Here is a 17,668-nt window from a genome sequence, read left to right on the forward strand (position 1 = left end):
GCATATGAATATGAGGAGCACCTCTTGCTTGGTACTCTTTTCTCCAAAAGAAATCCATAACTTCTCCAAGAGGTGGATTTTTTTTTATTGCAGATGAAGGACATCATAGTGTCGTAAATAAAATATTACGCGTTCGGAATTTCTATATATCAATATGATCATGCATGAAGCAAGAGGCTGAGTCCGTGGTATCAGGTTCAAAAGGGCTTTATTCAAATAACTCGAGTTATAGGGAGAATAGTTCCATCACCACAAGGGATCAGGAAGGGTCTTCTCAGAGTATTCTCAAAATATTCTCAAACTTTATTCACAGAGTACAGTATATATACGTTGTAATAATATACGTAAGCAGGAGTGCTTCAGGCGGAGCAAGAGAGAATGAGATAAGAGCATGTGGGTGTGTAAGTAGGCGTGAAGGTGGGCGTCCACTTGATGATAATAGGTAAGTGTCATAGGTGGGTGGATGCCTGGAGGGGGTTGCGTGATCAGCTGGAACTTTACTGGAACTTTGCCTTACTTGTGCTCAACTCGAGCATGACGTGTAACTGACGTGTGAAAGGGTTGCTATGCAACCGGGGAGTCTGGAGTCTGGAAGTGAGGCCTTCAGTGTCAGGGCGACCAGCACATCTTGTTTTATCTGATATCTAAAGTCTGGAGCAGGGACTGATTTGTGACATAGGTTGCCCATCACCAAGAGCCAATGTGGCATCTATTTCTTCATTTACTACTGAAGTCTTACATGGGGGCTATGGGCTTTTCACTGACGTGAGCTTTGTAATCACATGAAAAGAGACAGAAAGGCTAGGCTTTCTCCTTTGCAGATGGGTCGTGTTTATTCCTCCTTCCCCAGGCAGGAATGTGGTTTCGGTAGGAGTAAGCAGATAACCGTGCTCAATACTGTCTCGGCACCTCGGTCGGGGCCCCTTTGGCTTGAGGCCCAAGTGTGCAAGGCCAAGGATACGCAGCTGCAGCTTTCAGAGCGTTCTGAGGCCTGAAACCTCTTTTCAGCTCTGGCTGGGCCACAATAATGGAAATGCGGGAAAACATGATGCAAAAACGTGTAGGCCTCAGAGCAGATTTGTCGTTTCTCTCATGGGAGACAGGATTATGGCAGGCCACGTTATAGCATAAGCATCATGATAGACAGGCCATGGAGGGGAAATAAGTAGGTTACATGTATGTGCACATGAGTGACGGGGAACACACGGGGACATATAGGCCTCATGATATTTTAATTTCCTCAATAGCCTCAAATCTATGATTGAAATATCTACAAACATTAACCGGATCCAATGAGCACAATTCTCCTGCTGTCTTGTATTGGATGTTTTCAATATTTGAATTTGCCTCTCGAAGAAAATCCAGAAGATCATCCCAAGCGTACTCGGCACAGCTTAGGCTAGGAACCATGTTGGTGTTCCTAAATTTCGTAACATGCATTTTAATTCTCCATGGCGTCGGTACCAATATTCATTCGTCCCACGCTGACAAGCCATCAGATTGATCAATTGTGTTTCCAAATGATCATCTCGGTGCTGCACTTTGGCCATAAAATCCTTAGCAGACACATTATGTAGATGTACTCCACTTTTTAAAATGTGATTTACTGCATAAGATAGTGCAGACAAGTCGCTTTCAAATAAAAGATGAAACAAATAAGGAATACTTTGACGAAATCTTGAATCTTCTGCATATAATCTTGTAGTCCGATACTCAGAAGCTGGAATCTGTTCTGGGCGATCATCGTATCGTCCACCTTTTCCTGTAGGAAACAGCTGGGGAAAACATCGAGCTTCCAAGCTCTTCTCCCATACACTAACGGGAGTTCCTTTTGCTTTCTTCATCTGAAACAGATCAATAGTGTCTCCCATAACTTCTTTAGAATGAAGAGGATGTATGCTAAAATGTTCATAAAATTTCTTCTTCTTTTGACTTGTCCACTTTTTCAATTTGCCCAGTTGGTGTTTCTGTGTCTTCTAGTATTTCTTCTTCATCTTCATCCATATAAATTGATTCATACCATTTATTATTCCTTTTCAAATATAAATTTGCTCTTTGTACTTTCCGCACATCTACCAGCTCCTGCCAAATCTTCTTATTCTTTGTAGGTACACCATTAACCAGAATAACTAATGGTTCAGTTTTCAAACTATCTACATCAATAGTTTCCATATTTTTTTTCAAATCCAATGGCAAATACACCACTCTTCCTTTTAAACCTCTCAGTAAATCTGAAGAAGGTAATTTACCAGTTTTGGGCTCCATACGTACTATGGTGTGGAACGGATGAACACATTGAATGAGTTTAGACTCGTATGTATTTAAATCAGAAAGTTCGGCAGGAATAGCATCCAATTCTAAATTATTATGTACAGCTCTGGTCGGCATTCTATTTTCTTCTAACTTATTATAACAGTATTTACAAATACGCTGATCTTCAACCAATTCATAACAATTTTCCAGAAATATATATGTTGCAAAATCCTTCCACTTATAATTATCTTCATTTTCACTTTTTTTTATACAGATCAACATTCCTTGTTTGAATTTTGTAATGGCTTCTCCGGCAACAAATACAAGTAATATTTGGTCTTTCATTGGAGATGATAGTAAATTTTGTCATTTCATCTTCAAAATTTTTAGTAACAGTGAGTTCTACATTCTCTTCCACATTTTCCTCATCAACTGTGTCCTTTTCTGCACTTTCTTGTTCTGGACCGAAGTAACAAAACTGAATCTCATCAGTAACCTTCACTACATCTGATACAGATCCACGGAACAGAGCATTATTTAACTCATTTAACTTTACTGCTGGACTTTTAGCAAAATACAATGTTCTCACAAACTTTCTCATTTCAGTATGATGAACAGCCAGCATCCTAAAATGGTGAAAAACACTTTGACACACTTTCCTAGATAGACAAGCCAGAGAATGTCCTTGCAAACCAGTATTCTCTCTCACTCTGCATGGATCTAGTCTTTGAAGCACCTTAATCTTCTGTTTTACACTCTTTTTACTAAATTCTCTTAGAAACTCACGTAATTTATCAATAGATTCCGGACGCACAGTACAATACTACTACAATTCCAAGTGTACACTGGGGCTTTTGGACGTCTCCCCATAGCCTCAGCAGCCATCACTTCTTCCTCATTTCTTGGAACCATTTTCTCCTTTTCCATCACACAACCATCTCTAACTTCATATGCTCTACCATTGGTGTCAACTGCATGCAACAAGCTATTACTTGCTCGTTCGGGGCAGTCAGGCGCGTTCCACTCGGCCGAGCGTGAACGTCTTCCCCTTTTTGGCATTTCCCGCTTGCGGCTGCAGTGGGAGTGCTTCCTACGTCTGTCTCATTTCAGCCGCCATCCTCCCGTCAACTTCCTTACGCGCGGCTGCAGTAAAGAAAAGTGAACATTGTCTGGCTGGTTTAAGGAGCTGGCTGTATTCCACGCTGGGGGCCCTGTCTATGACATTGGAGCTTGCGGCATTGGTATTCAAGGACCGGTATGCTCCCAGGGCCGCCGGAGTGGATGTCCGGGTTCAGAGACCTTTTTTCTTTCGTTTTTGGTGCAATGCTAATCCGGGAATAACGAACTGTATTGCTGGGACAGCTGTTTATTCTTGGAGTCCTTGTTTTGACGTTCTGTTATTGGAGCACTACGTTGTGCTAATGGAGTCTTCAGGTACGAGCCCGTGACGGAGGAGGAGGAGGAGGAGTTTCGTTTTGTTTCGCTTGGTTCGGTGCTCGGTGCTTGAGCCGCGGCTGGCTGGTGCTGCCAACGCCAACCCCAACAACAACGCAGGAGACCGGGTTTTCTTTTGGAGACTGGGGGCCAGACCGGCGAGATCAGCAACCGAAGCAGGAGCCAGAGTTAGAGCGGGTCCGCCATTGAAGGCAAGCGCTCGCTCACTCACACTCTGCACATCGTCTGCCCGCGTTCTCTCCCTCTGAGGGGGAGGTGCCGGGGAAGAAGCCCTCGAGTAGAGCAGAGCCTGGTGCCTGGTGCTGAGCCGCGATTTTTCCGGAGACCGGCAACTGGTTACTGGGTACTGGATTCCGGATACTGGTGAGACTGACACTGGTGAGACTGATAACCGGTAACCAGAGCTTGAGCGAGATTCCCGATAGTAGGCACACACTCGCTCGCTCCCACATGCTCGCGCGCTCACTCATGCTCATTTTGTTCACCTTTGCTTGTGCATTTGGTCCCTCCCTCTCCCTTTTGCCCGCAACAGTTACTACAGTTATTATAGAACCCTGTTTTAGCCGCGTGCGATCGCTTGAGTCAATTGCTGTCTTGTGTGAAACGCGTCGCTGCAGGCAGTAGCGGAAAGGTTGCCAGACTTCAAGCCCCAGAGGTTTAAGGGGGCTGCCTCACCTGTTGCCAGTCCTGACTCTGACCCAGAGCCTTCAAAACTACCTAGCGCTTCCCGCTTTGCGGGAAACGCGTCGCTGCAGGCTCGTTTAAAGCGGAAAGGTTGCAAATCTTGCTATTGTATGTAACCATGTCACTCGCCAAGGTCAAAGAGGGGAAACGTTGCCTTACACCTGCCATAGCAAGCGGAAGGACCACCGGTACTCTTGACGACTTTTTCCTGAAAGCAGCCGATGTTGTAGGAAGGGAGATTGCCCGGACTGAAAAACGCTTGTCTATGGAACTCCTTAGCAACAGACGCTCCTCTCTAGGTGATTTAAATCGCGTGGTGTCACCAGTAAGGGTAGATTTGACTTCCGCATGCCCATATAGTTCTTCGTGCTCTGACTACCCTGTTGTCGTGGATTCTGTGTCTAAGAGTAATGATTCCTTCAGCAGCCTTGATTCATCTGAGGGTTTCTATTCAATTGAGCCTAGAAAAAGCTTGCAGCCAGAAGATCATGTAGCTCCTGAAGCCAATATAGTAGCGGCTCTCCCTAGTTTGGATAAGGAAGGGATGAAGAAAAGGAAAAGGGGTGGTAACAGCCAAACAGGCAGGAAATCCAAAATTTCAAAATTAACTGGTACACATAGTGTTACTTGTTCTAAAAACTACACCAAAAAACCTAAGAAGAATTCCCAAATATCGTTAGACCCTGTCCTGTTGTCTTCTGCTTTACACAATAGAGATACGACTAGTGAAAAGGTCGAGGACACAACAGTATCTCTTTCAAACATAGTCCATCTTCTACGTTCCTTCACCCTCCCACTAATAGAGAGATTGAAAAACATTAATAATAAGTTAGATACCTTGGGGGAGCTCGTCAAGATCAACAAATGTAGGCTTGAGAATTTAACACCGCCCAACACGATCACCTGTACTGAAACAATAATTAACAATAACCCAGCCCCTCAAGGTCCAAATACCCAGGTAGCTGGTGATAATTGCTTACCTCTGATGCCCCCGATAACTACAAGTGTCAACTTTACTAAACTCACTCGACCTATTACTACTTATTTACAACCTAGTGATAAAAGTTCGAGGGAGAAAGAGCGGGATGATCAGGATGAACGGGTTTCTTTACCAGTTATTAACCTTCCACCAGCGTGCTCACCTTTAGTAGTAGTGCTCGCAAATGTCCCTTCATTGAATAAAGGCGTCAGTGAGGACTTTGGTCAACTAAAAAACAAGGTGCTTCACTGGCTTACCAAGAATACCACGGCGGGCAATAACATTTGGAATGATTTAATAATGGTGCTTAGAGTGGCATGGATTGGCAGATCCAAGAAGACAATTGATGGAGATTGCATTATACTTAATTTTAAAAATTCTTTTTTGGTTAGACGAATTATCAACGAATCATTATTTAATGTGAAACCTCAATCGAGGGGTATCCAGATTCTCCCACTCGATTATTTTTATAGAGAGCTGAATAGACCAAACCCCGGTATGCTCCCTGAGCTAGGGGGGAGGACGAGCCATCACACCCCACTTAACTCAGGCTGGGAATACCCAAGGAAAACATTTCCTAACAGGACCTGGCGTGGGAACGACAGCTGCCATCGTAGTTTCTCAGGGGTCAACCGCTTCTCAGTTTTGAGCGGACTTGAAGGAGTGGACTGACGCCCATCTACGGAGGCCGCTGTTATTCCAGTTATGACTGATTTATGTGTACCAATCGCGATACCCTGCGAAACCAATGTGCAGTTGGTAACCTTACCATTGCACCAACCAGAGCAAATAAAAAACAAAGGTACCAGGATTGCGTTCTGGAATGTAGCTGGTCTCCGTTCCAAGATTGATAATCCCATATGGATTGATTATATCAAGAATATAGACATCGTATGTTTGCAAGAGACCTGGTCCTTGGAAGCCATCCACATTACCGGATATAGAACCTTCCATCAACCTGCTAGTCCTTCTACCTCTGGGAGAAATAAAGGGGGCCTGATTATTTATTTATCTAATCTGTTGGAGACCCTGTCAGTAAAAGTGGTGGGCCAATGTGATTACTATCAGATTATTTTAATCCAGGTAGCCCCCAAAGTGGAGATGCTTATTGTAAATTTATACAATAGTATTGAGAAAGGTCTTGTAAATGGTTTGGTAAATACTCTCACTAAAGACCTAGGAGCTTTGCTAGCCTCTTCACACCGGGATTCCATTATTATTTGGGGAGGTGACTTTAATCACCACCTCTGTAAACATTTTCTAAGCGGTTGTGGCGATCAAGAAAAATATAAATCTGAATATCAACCACATTTCGATCATAATAGCGGGGGTGATTCTTTTAATGAAATGATGGCGACTTTTGATCTTGGCTTTGTCAACTTGCTCTGCAGACCTCCAGTGGAGTTTAGATCAACGTATGTGGGGAGAGGGTATAGTACGTTGATTGACTTCATTACAATCACCAATTCCCACTCCAGCTGGTTAACTGATTTTGCCTCACATACTCTTGGGGTGAGTGATCATCTTCCCTTGAGTTTCAGCATACATCTCCCCTGCAAATCAGCCCCTTCTGTGGTGGAGAAATTGGCCTGGACTACCAACTGCTCCCTATATAGAACGAACGGGTTTGCCCTTAGATGGTCACAGTGTAATCAAGTGGAGTTGAATAGGAATATCATTAAACAGGCATTAACCTCCATTAATGTGTGCCTTCAGGATGAAGTATCCCACTTAGACATTATGGAATCTTTTGCTTCTATTACTAAGATTATTAAGGATGTCCTACATCGCCCCCCTAAAGTGGGGAAAGTAGCTAGAAAAGGGTGGTTTGATTCTGCGTGTACTAAGGCCCACACTGCTTTAAAGATAGCCTTGGGGAAAAATCCAAGGAACCAAACGGAAATTACTCACCTTAGGCGTGTGTACAATCAGGCCCGGAAGGCTCGAAAACGCGCGCTTAAGAACGACGCGTGGGATTGTTTATACAATGCGTCCTTGGAAAAGGATTGCTCTGCCTTCTGGCTGGCGGTTAGGGCTCCCTTCCTCAATACAGGGGAAATCGACAGAATGGACGTGGCCATCACTGAAGATTCTTGGGTCGACTTTTTCGCTGAGGTCTATAATCCTGGAGGGAAAGATAAATTGGTAGTTATGAAGTCTACTTCCCAGGGGCAATTGGCGGACGATTTCGTCCCGATCAATCTAGACGTTACTGTTGATGAACTCTCGGTCGCAATCACCCAGAGTAAAGGTAACAAAGCGCCAGGAGCAGATGGCGTCCCAATTGATTTATTTAAAATTCAGCCGGGACTTTGGTCGCCTCTACTCAAGCGCGCTCTAGAGGCTAGTTGTGCGCGGGGTTTCATCGATACCTGGGCAGACTCGGTAATTATACCAATATTCAAAAAAAGGGGACCGAGATAAACCTTCTTGCTACCGTCCCATATCCCTTCTGGATTCTTTCTTAAAAGTCACTGGGCGAGTTATCCTGAATCGGTTGCAACTTTGGGCAGATGAGTTTAACATCTTATCGCCGGTTCAATACGGCTTTCGTAAGGGCTGCGGTACTGTAGAACAGGTACTCAACTTTACGTCTTTAGTTGGCAAATATACACAGGCCAAAGAGGGCAAACTTTTTGTCGTGTTCGTCGACCTAAGTGCGGCTTTCGATTGTGTTATTCACAATCGATTGTGGCAGATTTTGAGTGATATGAAGGTTGACAGCTGTATGCTGGCGCTAGGGCAAAGGTTAGATACGGTTTAAATGGGGAATGCACTAAGCCCTTTTACGTAAAAAGGGGCGTGAGACAAGGGTGTGTACTCGCCCCACTGCTGTTTAACCTGTATACCAACGACTTAGAAAAAGCCCTGATTGCTACAGTACGCGATTCCCCCCAGGCCAATCAGCACCAAATTGCATCCCTCCTATATGCTGATGATGCAGTGATCATGTCCCGGACGCAAAGAGGTCTTCAAACTGCTCTGGACACTTATATAAATTTTATGGATAACAGGGGGTTAAAACTGAATGTTTCTAAATCATTTGTAATGTCCTGTGGCAGCGGCAAGAAAAGAGCGTGTCGTTTGTTTGTGGGGAAAGAGGAACTTGCCACATCTAAAATATTTTCCTATCTGGGAATAGTTCTCGAGGAAAGGGGGTCCTGGGGTCCTGCTATTAGAAATAGGACATTATCATTTAAGAAAGCAACTGCTGCACTTATGATCTTCTCAAAAAAGCTGGGGAAGAGGCCGCCTGCAATACTGCTAAAAATCTATCAAGCCAAGTGCATCAGTATAGCCATTTATGGGGCAGGCATTTGGGGGATCAATAATAATTTCTCCACGATACAAAGGGTAGAGAATGCATTCTTAAGATTTATCTTGGCAACCACTGCTAGCTCCCCTGTTTTTAACTGTCACGCAGAGTTAGGTATGCGTTATGTGAGCGAATTGATTAGTATTCAACCAGTTCTGCTTTGGTACAGGGTATGGACTTCTCCAGCTCTAACGTTAAATAGAGACATCCTCAAAGATTGCATGGGATTGGATAAAGCACTTAGGATACCCTGGTTGAAATATATTTGCAAATTTACAAGGGATCTTGGCAGACCCGAGTTTTATTTTCAACCAGAGACCATGTGCAGTTTAACAAGAAAGGACTTGAAGGAGCTATGCTGGTCCCATGTTGAATCACTTAGATTAGGCGTTGAATTTAATAAGAACCTTGTATTACAACATCAACTTACATTGGTTTCTAATGATATTCAGCCATATTTAAAATGGTGTCAGGTGGGCTTTGACCGTTTTTTGCTCACTAGGCTAAGGTTCGACGTCTTTTTCCGCTTAGTCTCCTTCCCTGCAGTTAATGATTGGTCAAGAAAATTATGCAATTGCCCGTGCGATAATTTGTCTATCCAATCAACTTTGCATGTTATTTGTTTTTGTAAATTTTATTCAACGGAAAGATCTAGATGGATTAAGCCATTTTTAAAAAAGCATGGCTCATGGAGACACTGTCGGCCCGCCTTATTGTTTTTAGTATCTTTACAAGATGAATACTGTGTGTCAATAATGTTGGGCTTTTTAAAAAGTATTTTAAGGAAAAGGAAATGTTTAATCAATTCTTAGGTAATTTATTTATGTTCTGTGTAACATTGTTTTTATTGTTCTTAATGTCGTTTACCTTTGTCTGTACATGAACATGTTACTTTTATGATTTCGTGAATCTTGAAATCGAATAAAGTATTATCTATCTATTACTTTGAAGATAACTCTCTTCATTAAAAAATGGTTCAGTACTTGATCTGTGCTTCCATTCTCCCAAGAACACTTTACAAAAGTTACTTTTTTTCACTTCTCTTTTCCTTTTGCTTTGTGACTTCATTGCATTGACTAATTTATCTAATCTACACATCCTATTCAAAATTAAAATAAAAAGTTTTTTTATTTCCAAAGCCTTACTTACAATATTTTCTATGCATTTTTTTTCTTAATAAATTTTGTTTTTTTCTTATATTTTTTCACATCCTTTAGCAAATTTAACATCACTCTTCTCTGAAACATTTTTCGACAAATGTTTTTAAAATCTAATTTTCATGTTAAATCACTTTTACTTACTTCCGATTGTACATTAGCTTTTGTTTTTTGCTGTTGACTCTGTTGTTGCTTTGTACCTAAAACACTGTTTGTTTTACATTTATTTTTTCCATTTTTTTGTTTTTTGAAGATCTTTGTTAAGAAATCTCTACTCTGCTTACCAGTAGACTTTTTCTTTTTGCCATCACCAGCTTTTCCTCCTATTTTTTTTTCCAGTTTTGTCCAGATATAGTTGTTGTTGCTTTTCTTTCCTCTTTCTTGTCCTTAAAGGCATTTTTTTATTTTTTCACTGATGCTCAGCAATACCTGCAAGAAACTAAAAAAAATACCTTTTTGTAATTATAATTCATTTAAATTTTTTTTTAGCTTTTCAATAATTTAAAATGTTTTAGCTTTTGCCTCTCATTTGCGATTTAGTGATTTCTGCTGAGTGCTAACCACCACATTTGAAGAAAACAAGCTGTCCCTTTCCTGCAAGTGCATGTTTTACAGAACAACTACAACACAAATTACATCTCTGGCCACAATTCCTGTGCGCACACAGCCTCATGGTGTGATTCTAAGCAGAAAACAGAATTTGATTGGCAATTTCAAAGCACATTTACTACTGTGGTAGAGCAAGTGATAATTACTGTTACAGCCTGACACATTTTCCTTGTAGATTACAGAGGCAGAAAAGAGCACATGTCCTTACTGCTTTTTCATACCATGAGCATGTGCAACCTGGGTGAGTGACTACACTAGAGCAAAGGAAATGAGCCTTGGTGACGTTGAATGTGTTTGCGTTACACAGTGCTATCTGAAACAGCACACAGTGCTGAGTACTACGCATGGGAGTGTTGGAGAAGCTGCTGCGTGTGTGCCAAGAGTGTGTTTCTGGAGACTGTGTATTGTCTGGTGCAAGACAGATGAGCAAAGAGACTTCCAAAACAGCATGAAGACTGCTGGGATGTATGTAACAGTGCATGTGTGGTAAGAGTTAATTTGTGTTTTGAAAACAGACTGCCCCTTTCCTGGGTCTGCAATTCTTACAGAACAACAACTTCACAAATTAAATCTCAGACAACAATTCCTATATGCACACAGACTCATGCTGTGTTGGTAGGCACAAAACACAGGCTGCCCCTTTCCTGGGACTGCAATTCTTACAGAACTAATGCTAATTTCAAATGTGTTGCCATTTTCCTCTCTTTTCTTTCAAAGTGATTTCTGCTAAATCCTAACCATCACAATTAAAAAGAAGCTGTCCTTTTCTTTCAACTGCAAGTCTTACTTTTCAACAGCAACACAAATTAAATCTGTCAACAATTCTTCTCTGCACACAGACTCATGGTTTGATGGTAGGCACTAAACAGTATTCCTCATTGTTACCAGTACACATTAACTTATGGTGAAAACATACTCCATAATATCTTACAAGTTCAAGACAGTTAAATATCTCCCAAACCTCAAAATGTAAAACATAACTTTTGAAGAAGATTCACAATTCTAATATTTATCTCAAAAATCACCACATACTTTCCCTCTCAAACTCATAACTCACCTTTAAAATTAGTTAGTTGTTTAAGAAATGTGCCACTCAAACAGCAGACTATCAGAGTCAGAATATCAGAGCTCTACACCTCTCTCCTCCAGAACCAGTAAATGGCAATGTTTCCCTCTCTTTTTTCACACATATACATGTTAATTTCAAATCTCAGTGCTTCCCACTTTTTTTCAAATGAAATCACACATTTCTATTGGTTGAAAACTTCAACCCCTTTCCAAATGTACCCTTCCCCCAACTTGACTTCTGCCTGCTACCATAGCAACAGCTCATGGAACACTGCTGTGAGGAGAGAGGTCAGAAGTTCAACACACAATGTTTCAAATCCAAAGAGCAAGAGTAGTTCACCTGTCCAACCTAACAGCAAATCCAATCTAATCTTCTGTGTGAACACAATTTTCTGAACCAATACAAAACATGCTTCTAAAAATATACACATACAGCCTACTTTTTTCTGTTAAAAGATTTGAATCAGCCAATGTGTTCTTTTTATGTTAAAAAAATATGTATGCCTCCATTTTACAACTGTCTTTCATTTCATATTGCCTTTCTACTGAAAGACACCTCCTGAGTGCATCCAGATCTCCTTGGAAGATGTTCACAGTGTGGATTGTAGGTCACAGCTATGTCTTCTGGAGTGAAAAGTTTGCAGAAAAAAGAGGTATGGTGAGAGACCTTGCTTTGCCAAATGTAGACATTAAATGGATTGGTCAGAGAGGGTTAAAGTGGCACCAATTAATGCCTTTGGTGAAAACCTTTCTACATCTCCCACAGCCTAACCTTTTTATTGTGCACTGTGGTGGTAATGACCTAGGCACTCTAACTGGGGTAGGTCTGGAAATGCTTATTAAGGACACCTTTGTGCAATTGATGTCGCTTTTTCCACAAACTGCCTTTGTATATTCTAATATATGCCAAAGGCAAAAGTGGAACTGGTCCAACCAATTTTGTCCACAGATTGACAAAGCAAGGAAGCACGTCAACAAATCTATTTCTGCTTTCCTCAGAGACTATGGTATGGGTTCTATATACCACAACAACTTGCGTTACAACATGCAAGACATTTATAGAGGAGATGGTGTACACTTCACTGATGAAGGCAACAGAGTCTTCCTCTTGAACTTTAGACTCTGCATCGGTACTTACTTGTAGGTACCAAAAAACACACAATAAACACAAGGGCTCTTTTTAGAGCCACCTTATATCTAAACACTTAAATGCGATTTTTTATTCTTTTTTTTTTTAAGTTTTTTTTCGGGTGCGCGCTGGGTGTGCGCACTCGGCGATATTTTTTTTCAAAATATAAATCTTTTTTTTTGCCCTACAAGGTCCTACTGTGACCCCCTTACAATGCCTAGTGGGTCAATATCTCCCCACTCTGCCCCCTTTTCACGTTCTCCCCTTTTGTTTCTCACCCCCTCTTTATGCGAGAGACAAAATGGCGGCCGCCGCTTCCTGATTTCCACTGATTAGAATGTTTACTTCTTACAACCAATCAGAAGTGCGCTCGCGCAGTGCCGAGTGCGCGCACCCAGCGCGTACGCTGCGCGCTTACAGATATATATATTGTTTTAAATGCTTTTTTCTCAGAAAATACTGAACAGATTTACACCAGACCTGCAAAAGGCACTTCATGGACCTTTTAGCTACCTCTCTGCCAAATTTCACATAATTATGTTAAGCCGTTCAGGCTGTAGCTGCGACTAAAGTCCCTATGGAAAAATCCATGGGGAAAACGTGTTTTGGGACCCCCCCCTTTTTCTCAGCCCCCGCTTTACGAATCACCCCGAGACTTTCAGGGTAGGAGCTGAGCGGAGCGCCCCATTAGTTTTGAAAATTTCGCGAGGATTCGTCAACCGGCGCCAAAGTTATTCAAAATAGAATTTTTAGATATCCTATGGAAACTCGGTCCTAACTATAACTATCTACTGGCGACCGCCAGTGGCTGTTGATAATCTTTATTATAATGGAGGCTAGGTGGGATTGTCATGAGTCCCAACATTACACACCACAGATCTCCTGATCTTATTGCTGTAGATGGACAAAGCAACCGTAGGGTGAAGTTGATTCCATGGCTGCACAGACTCAACAACTATCTGGAAGCAGCTTATTCGTGTCAATGGTGTGTACACAAACGTTTAATTTCTTGACAGAGAAAGCTTCTGCCAAAGTGAGATTTACAGAAATTATGGAAGTAATGTGGTTAGAATCCTTCTTCCATCACGTTTTACACTACTGAAACCAAACTATTCCACTGTTTGAGTCTAGAGCCCACTACAGATGGCGGGGTAGCTGTCAAGTGAACAAAGATGATTGCCTTGTTATGGACAAAGAGGGCAATGTGAATCAAACATTCTAATTTTAGCATTTGGTAACTTGTGTTACACTCTCTTCCATAGGGATTTGATGCATTTCTTTGGTGCACACAGCTTTGGGGTGGTGCACAGAGATCATTAATTGCTGCACATGAAGTAACTCAATTAGAAAGAACATTGACTGTAACATTATTGCAGTTTTAGATACCTCCTCCTCCCCTCCGAAACAATTCAGAAGAGCAAGAAGGTACAAGATCAATCCTGGTGCTTTCAGCCCTGTTCTCTCTGAAGGCTTGGAAAATTTCAAGGGATGTTGGCAGGTCCCTGGACCCATAGAGAAAACTTCCATTCACTTTTATTATGGCGGGGCAGAAAGTACTAACTAATATTACAGGCTCACCTTGTCCCTTTGAGCCAGTCGGTGTTTGGCAAAGGATTTTGATACCATGGGGACCAATACAGTCAATCTTGTGAATTTGTTGCCCTCCTAAATGGAAGACGGCTTCATCTATAGGACAGTGAATGCTTACAGGTAGGCCCTTTCAGCCGGTCATGTTGTCACATTAGGATTCTGGGGAAGGAAGAGGAGGTAGGAAACCTTTGTTGATATGTTAACTCTTGATGGGCATCAGATCATCAGATATATTACAGCCTAGATAATCACATCTCTGGGAAGTGAATGTGATCCTTTGTATTCTGCAACCTTGGCTTTTGTCTAGAAGGCATCTGTCTGCACAACTGACCTTCCTGGTAGGTCTTATACCAGAAGTTAAGGCCCTTACGATAGATAGGAGAACCAACTCTAGAACTAGATCTAGCGGTAACAAGGGAGCTCAGACCCAGAGGGGCAAACAATTTCTTATTTTGTTTAGGAAACCATTATTTCTGGCCTCTTTGCTAATGTTAGTGAGATAGGTAAAATAAGTGTTGTTGGAGCCAGGTACTTGGATCTCCTTCAACAAAAGAAGCTATGGATCAAATCCTTCATTTATGTGTCAAGTTGAAATAAATTAGGAAATCTTTCCACTATTCCGATTAGACTTAAGGTTATTCCAAATTTGCTACTGACATTACATGGTTCCGAGTACATTTTCTCTTATTATATTGATTTTTGATGGTGTGTGATTTTATAAATATTTACTGCGGGGTAAAGCTGGACATTTTCGAACACGGAAGTCTTTCTGGAATTAATGTTTTTTATAATTGCAGATAACTATCGGAATCAGGAATAAAGACTACAGGCAATTAAAGAAAATGGATTTGCATCAAGTTTTAGCATTCTTGGTTGGAGTGTTGTAACGCAATTGTTATATGCTCATGTAATTGTAGTTTCTAGAGCTTAGTTACAAAGAGCTTTATTTGCCCGTCAACCACACCTACTGTTTCCAATACATTAAATATACTTAGAATAGGCTTTGAATCAGTCTCTGGCTCATGCCGAATGGCATTGTTGTCTATGTCACTTCTTTGCTCCTGACCCTTTGGCTTTTCTCTCTGTTCCTGTGTTTGTCTCATCCAAAAGGCAAGATAATGGAAGCCAAAAAGTTTGAAAAAGGTGTGCATAGGAGCATCAACCCTGTGTATCTATGATTTGTAATGTTCGAACATGTATCACATGTCCCTCTAAAATACCACAAAAAATATGTACATCCTTGATCTGGAAGCTCTGTGAAGTACTAAATCCTTGGGATTGAATCCTAGTAGGTTTCTTCAGTCTTTCAACTCCAAATATGCTTCATAATTGCACCTAATATGTTATATATTTATATAATGCGCGCACACTTCACCCTTAAGCCTGATGAAGTACCTGTGAATAACAGATTTTTCTTGGAAGTTCTTTGTAGTCCCTTGACAGTCTTTACTCGGACACCTGTAAGCCAGTCTTCTGCCTGTCTATTGCATTCCACTCGTGCAATAAAGGTTTGAGCTGTAGGGTTGCCATAATGTGTCTGTTCTACTTAGGAGAATTATCTGCACCATTTGTTTTACAGACAGTTGTAAATCAAAAAATTTAGACAATACAATGTATCGGCCAAGTGCTATGACAGATTCTCTCGTTTGTGAAGAGCAAAGGAAACCTGTAGCTATTAAGGGACCAAAGGTACATATAGTATTATAAAGGAACAGAGGTCCCTCAGCAGAAAATAATGCTTATAATGTAATGGGAGCACAATTATGCTTGTATACGTTGACAAATAACAGATTAAAATCTCATTTTATTAAATAATTACATTAAATAGGTGTGTGAAAACACAAACGACAAACAGTTAAATTAGCAAAAAGACTCCGGCTCTCATATTTGACAGAAATCAAGCACTTCTCTCCTTATGTTCGTTACTAAATACATAACAGTAGGGACCCACCTATTTAATGAAATTATTTAACAAATGAGATTTTTATCTGTCTATTGGACAAAGTACATGGGCATAATTGTTTTCCCACTAAAGCATATTTTCTGATGAGGGACCAATGCTCCTTTATAATCTCTTAACACAAATAAGAAGCTTTTTCACACGTAGCAAGAGTGGCCATCATCAAATGGATTTCCTTTCATAAAACACTGCCAGCCATGTAAGCGTTTTGACACATGCTTGTATGTCACAGCCAAAAAGCACCAGTGAAGTCAATAGCTCAGTCTTTAAAGCAGTGACTTATTGGCTTTGTCAATATAGGTTATTATTCTGTTGCTGAATTTAATAATGAGTAAAGAAAGCATTATCCTAGACTTGGAGTCCTTAAGAAAACTTTCTTGCAAAAAGCTAGGAAGTTTGATATTGATAACCCATTGCTACAAGGGAGAACGTCCTCCTGAGGAAGGGAAAAGAAAAGTCTACCACAGTTGCTGAACTGTGTAACTGAAATCTGTGGATATATTGTCCAGAATCAAGTAATATTGTGGGTACTGTTATATATTAACCCATAGCAGAAAAATTACATTTACGCCTACAAGCAACTGGCCATACATATTCTACTGCTACAAATGTTACTAGCAAGCTTACCCGTCTTCCTTCATCAGACCTTTCACCTGAGCTATGATCCACTCCACTTCTGAGGTCGGGCAATCCCAAACTTTCTTTGCCATTGAGACTTGCTGGAGGTCTTTGAGGATCTGCACGAGATGTAACGTAAAACACAACTTGTCAAATGGGAGGAACTAGTGCCCCTCCAACATGGCGTTTACTACTAACCTATCCAATTTGATGTCTATTTTATTACACAATACATTACTTCTCCACCAATGAGAAGAAATATACAAAGGGGTAAAAACATAAGTGGATAGGAATCAATCTGTTGAATTGAGCTGCCGAGACCCATCGGTTTTCAGCCTACCAAGCATCCAACAGATGTAACATGCAAGAAGGTGCAACGCTGTAAGAAAGATGATTTCAAACATGTGTTCCAGTATGCTAACTTAAGTTTACTGATGTAGTAAGCACTTAAAATAAAAATATAGTAAGCACTTAAAATAAAAATAGAAGTAGAGGCTGTTCCCATGCTCCACTGCCCTACTTTTTTCTCCATTATTATTATTTTTTTTTAAAAAGAGGTCAATTGATCAATAGCACTTTAGATAACTGATGTAGGATAATTGACATAATATTTGGAGCAAGACCAGAAAAAAACAGAATTCCAAGCCTACATATCCAGCCCACATCCTGCCTTAGCCCCCAGTTTAACTCTTGGTTTCTCATGGGTGTAACCTCTCAGATTCTGCCAGGAGTCATCATATCAGGATTTTGGATTTTAGCAATGCATGAATTTGCCACCTTTCTGCAAATCTACATGCATGGGGCTGGTAGATGGGGAAGCAGTAGTTCCGGGGTTGGAATGCCCTTAGAG

The 17,668-nt window shown here is 41.1% G+C and overlaps 1 protein-coding gene across 1 annotated transcript in view; it reads right to left on the reverse strand.

The window, feature by feature from the left end:
• The window catches only part of LAS1L (LAS1 like ribosome biogenesis factor), a 394,614-nt gene that overhangs the window by 211,127 nt on the left and 165,819 nt on the right, over positions 1-17,668 (reverse strand). Inside the window, exon 7 of the mRNA XM_085608289.1 lies at positions 16,828-16,937. Within this exon, the coding sequence (XP_085464415.1) occupies positions 16,828-16,937 (110 nt within the window). The remainder of the gene's footprint in view (positions 1-16,827; positions 16,938-17,668) is intronic.

This window comes from Triturus cristatus, chromosome 5_2, assembly GCF_964204655.1.
Source record: "Triturus cristatus chromosome 5_2, aTriCri1.1, whole genome shotgun sequence".
Lineage (NCBI taxonomy): Eukaryota > Metazoa > Chordata > Amphibia > Caudata > Salamandridae > Triturus > Triturus cristatus.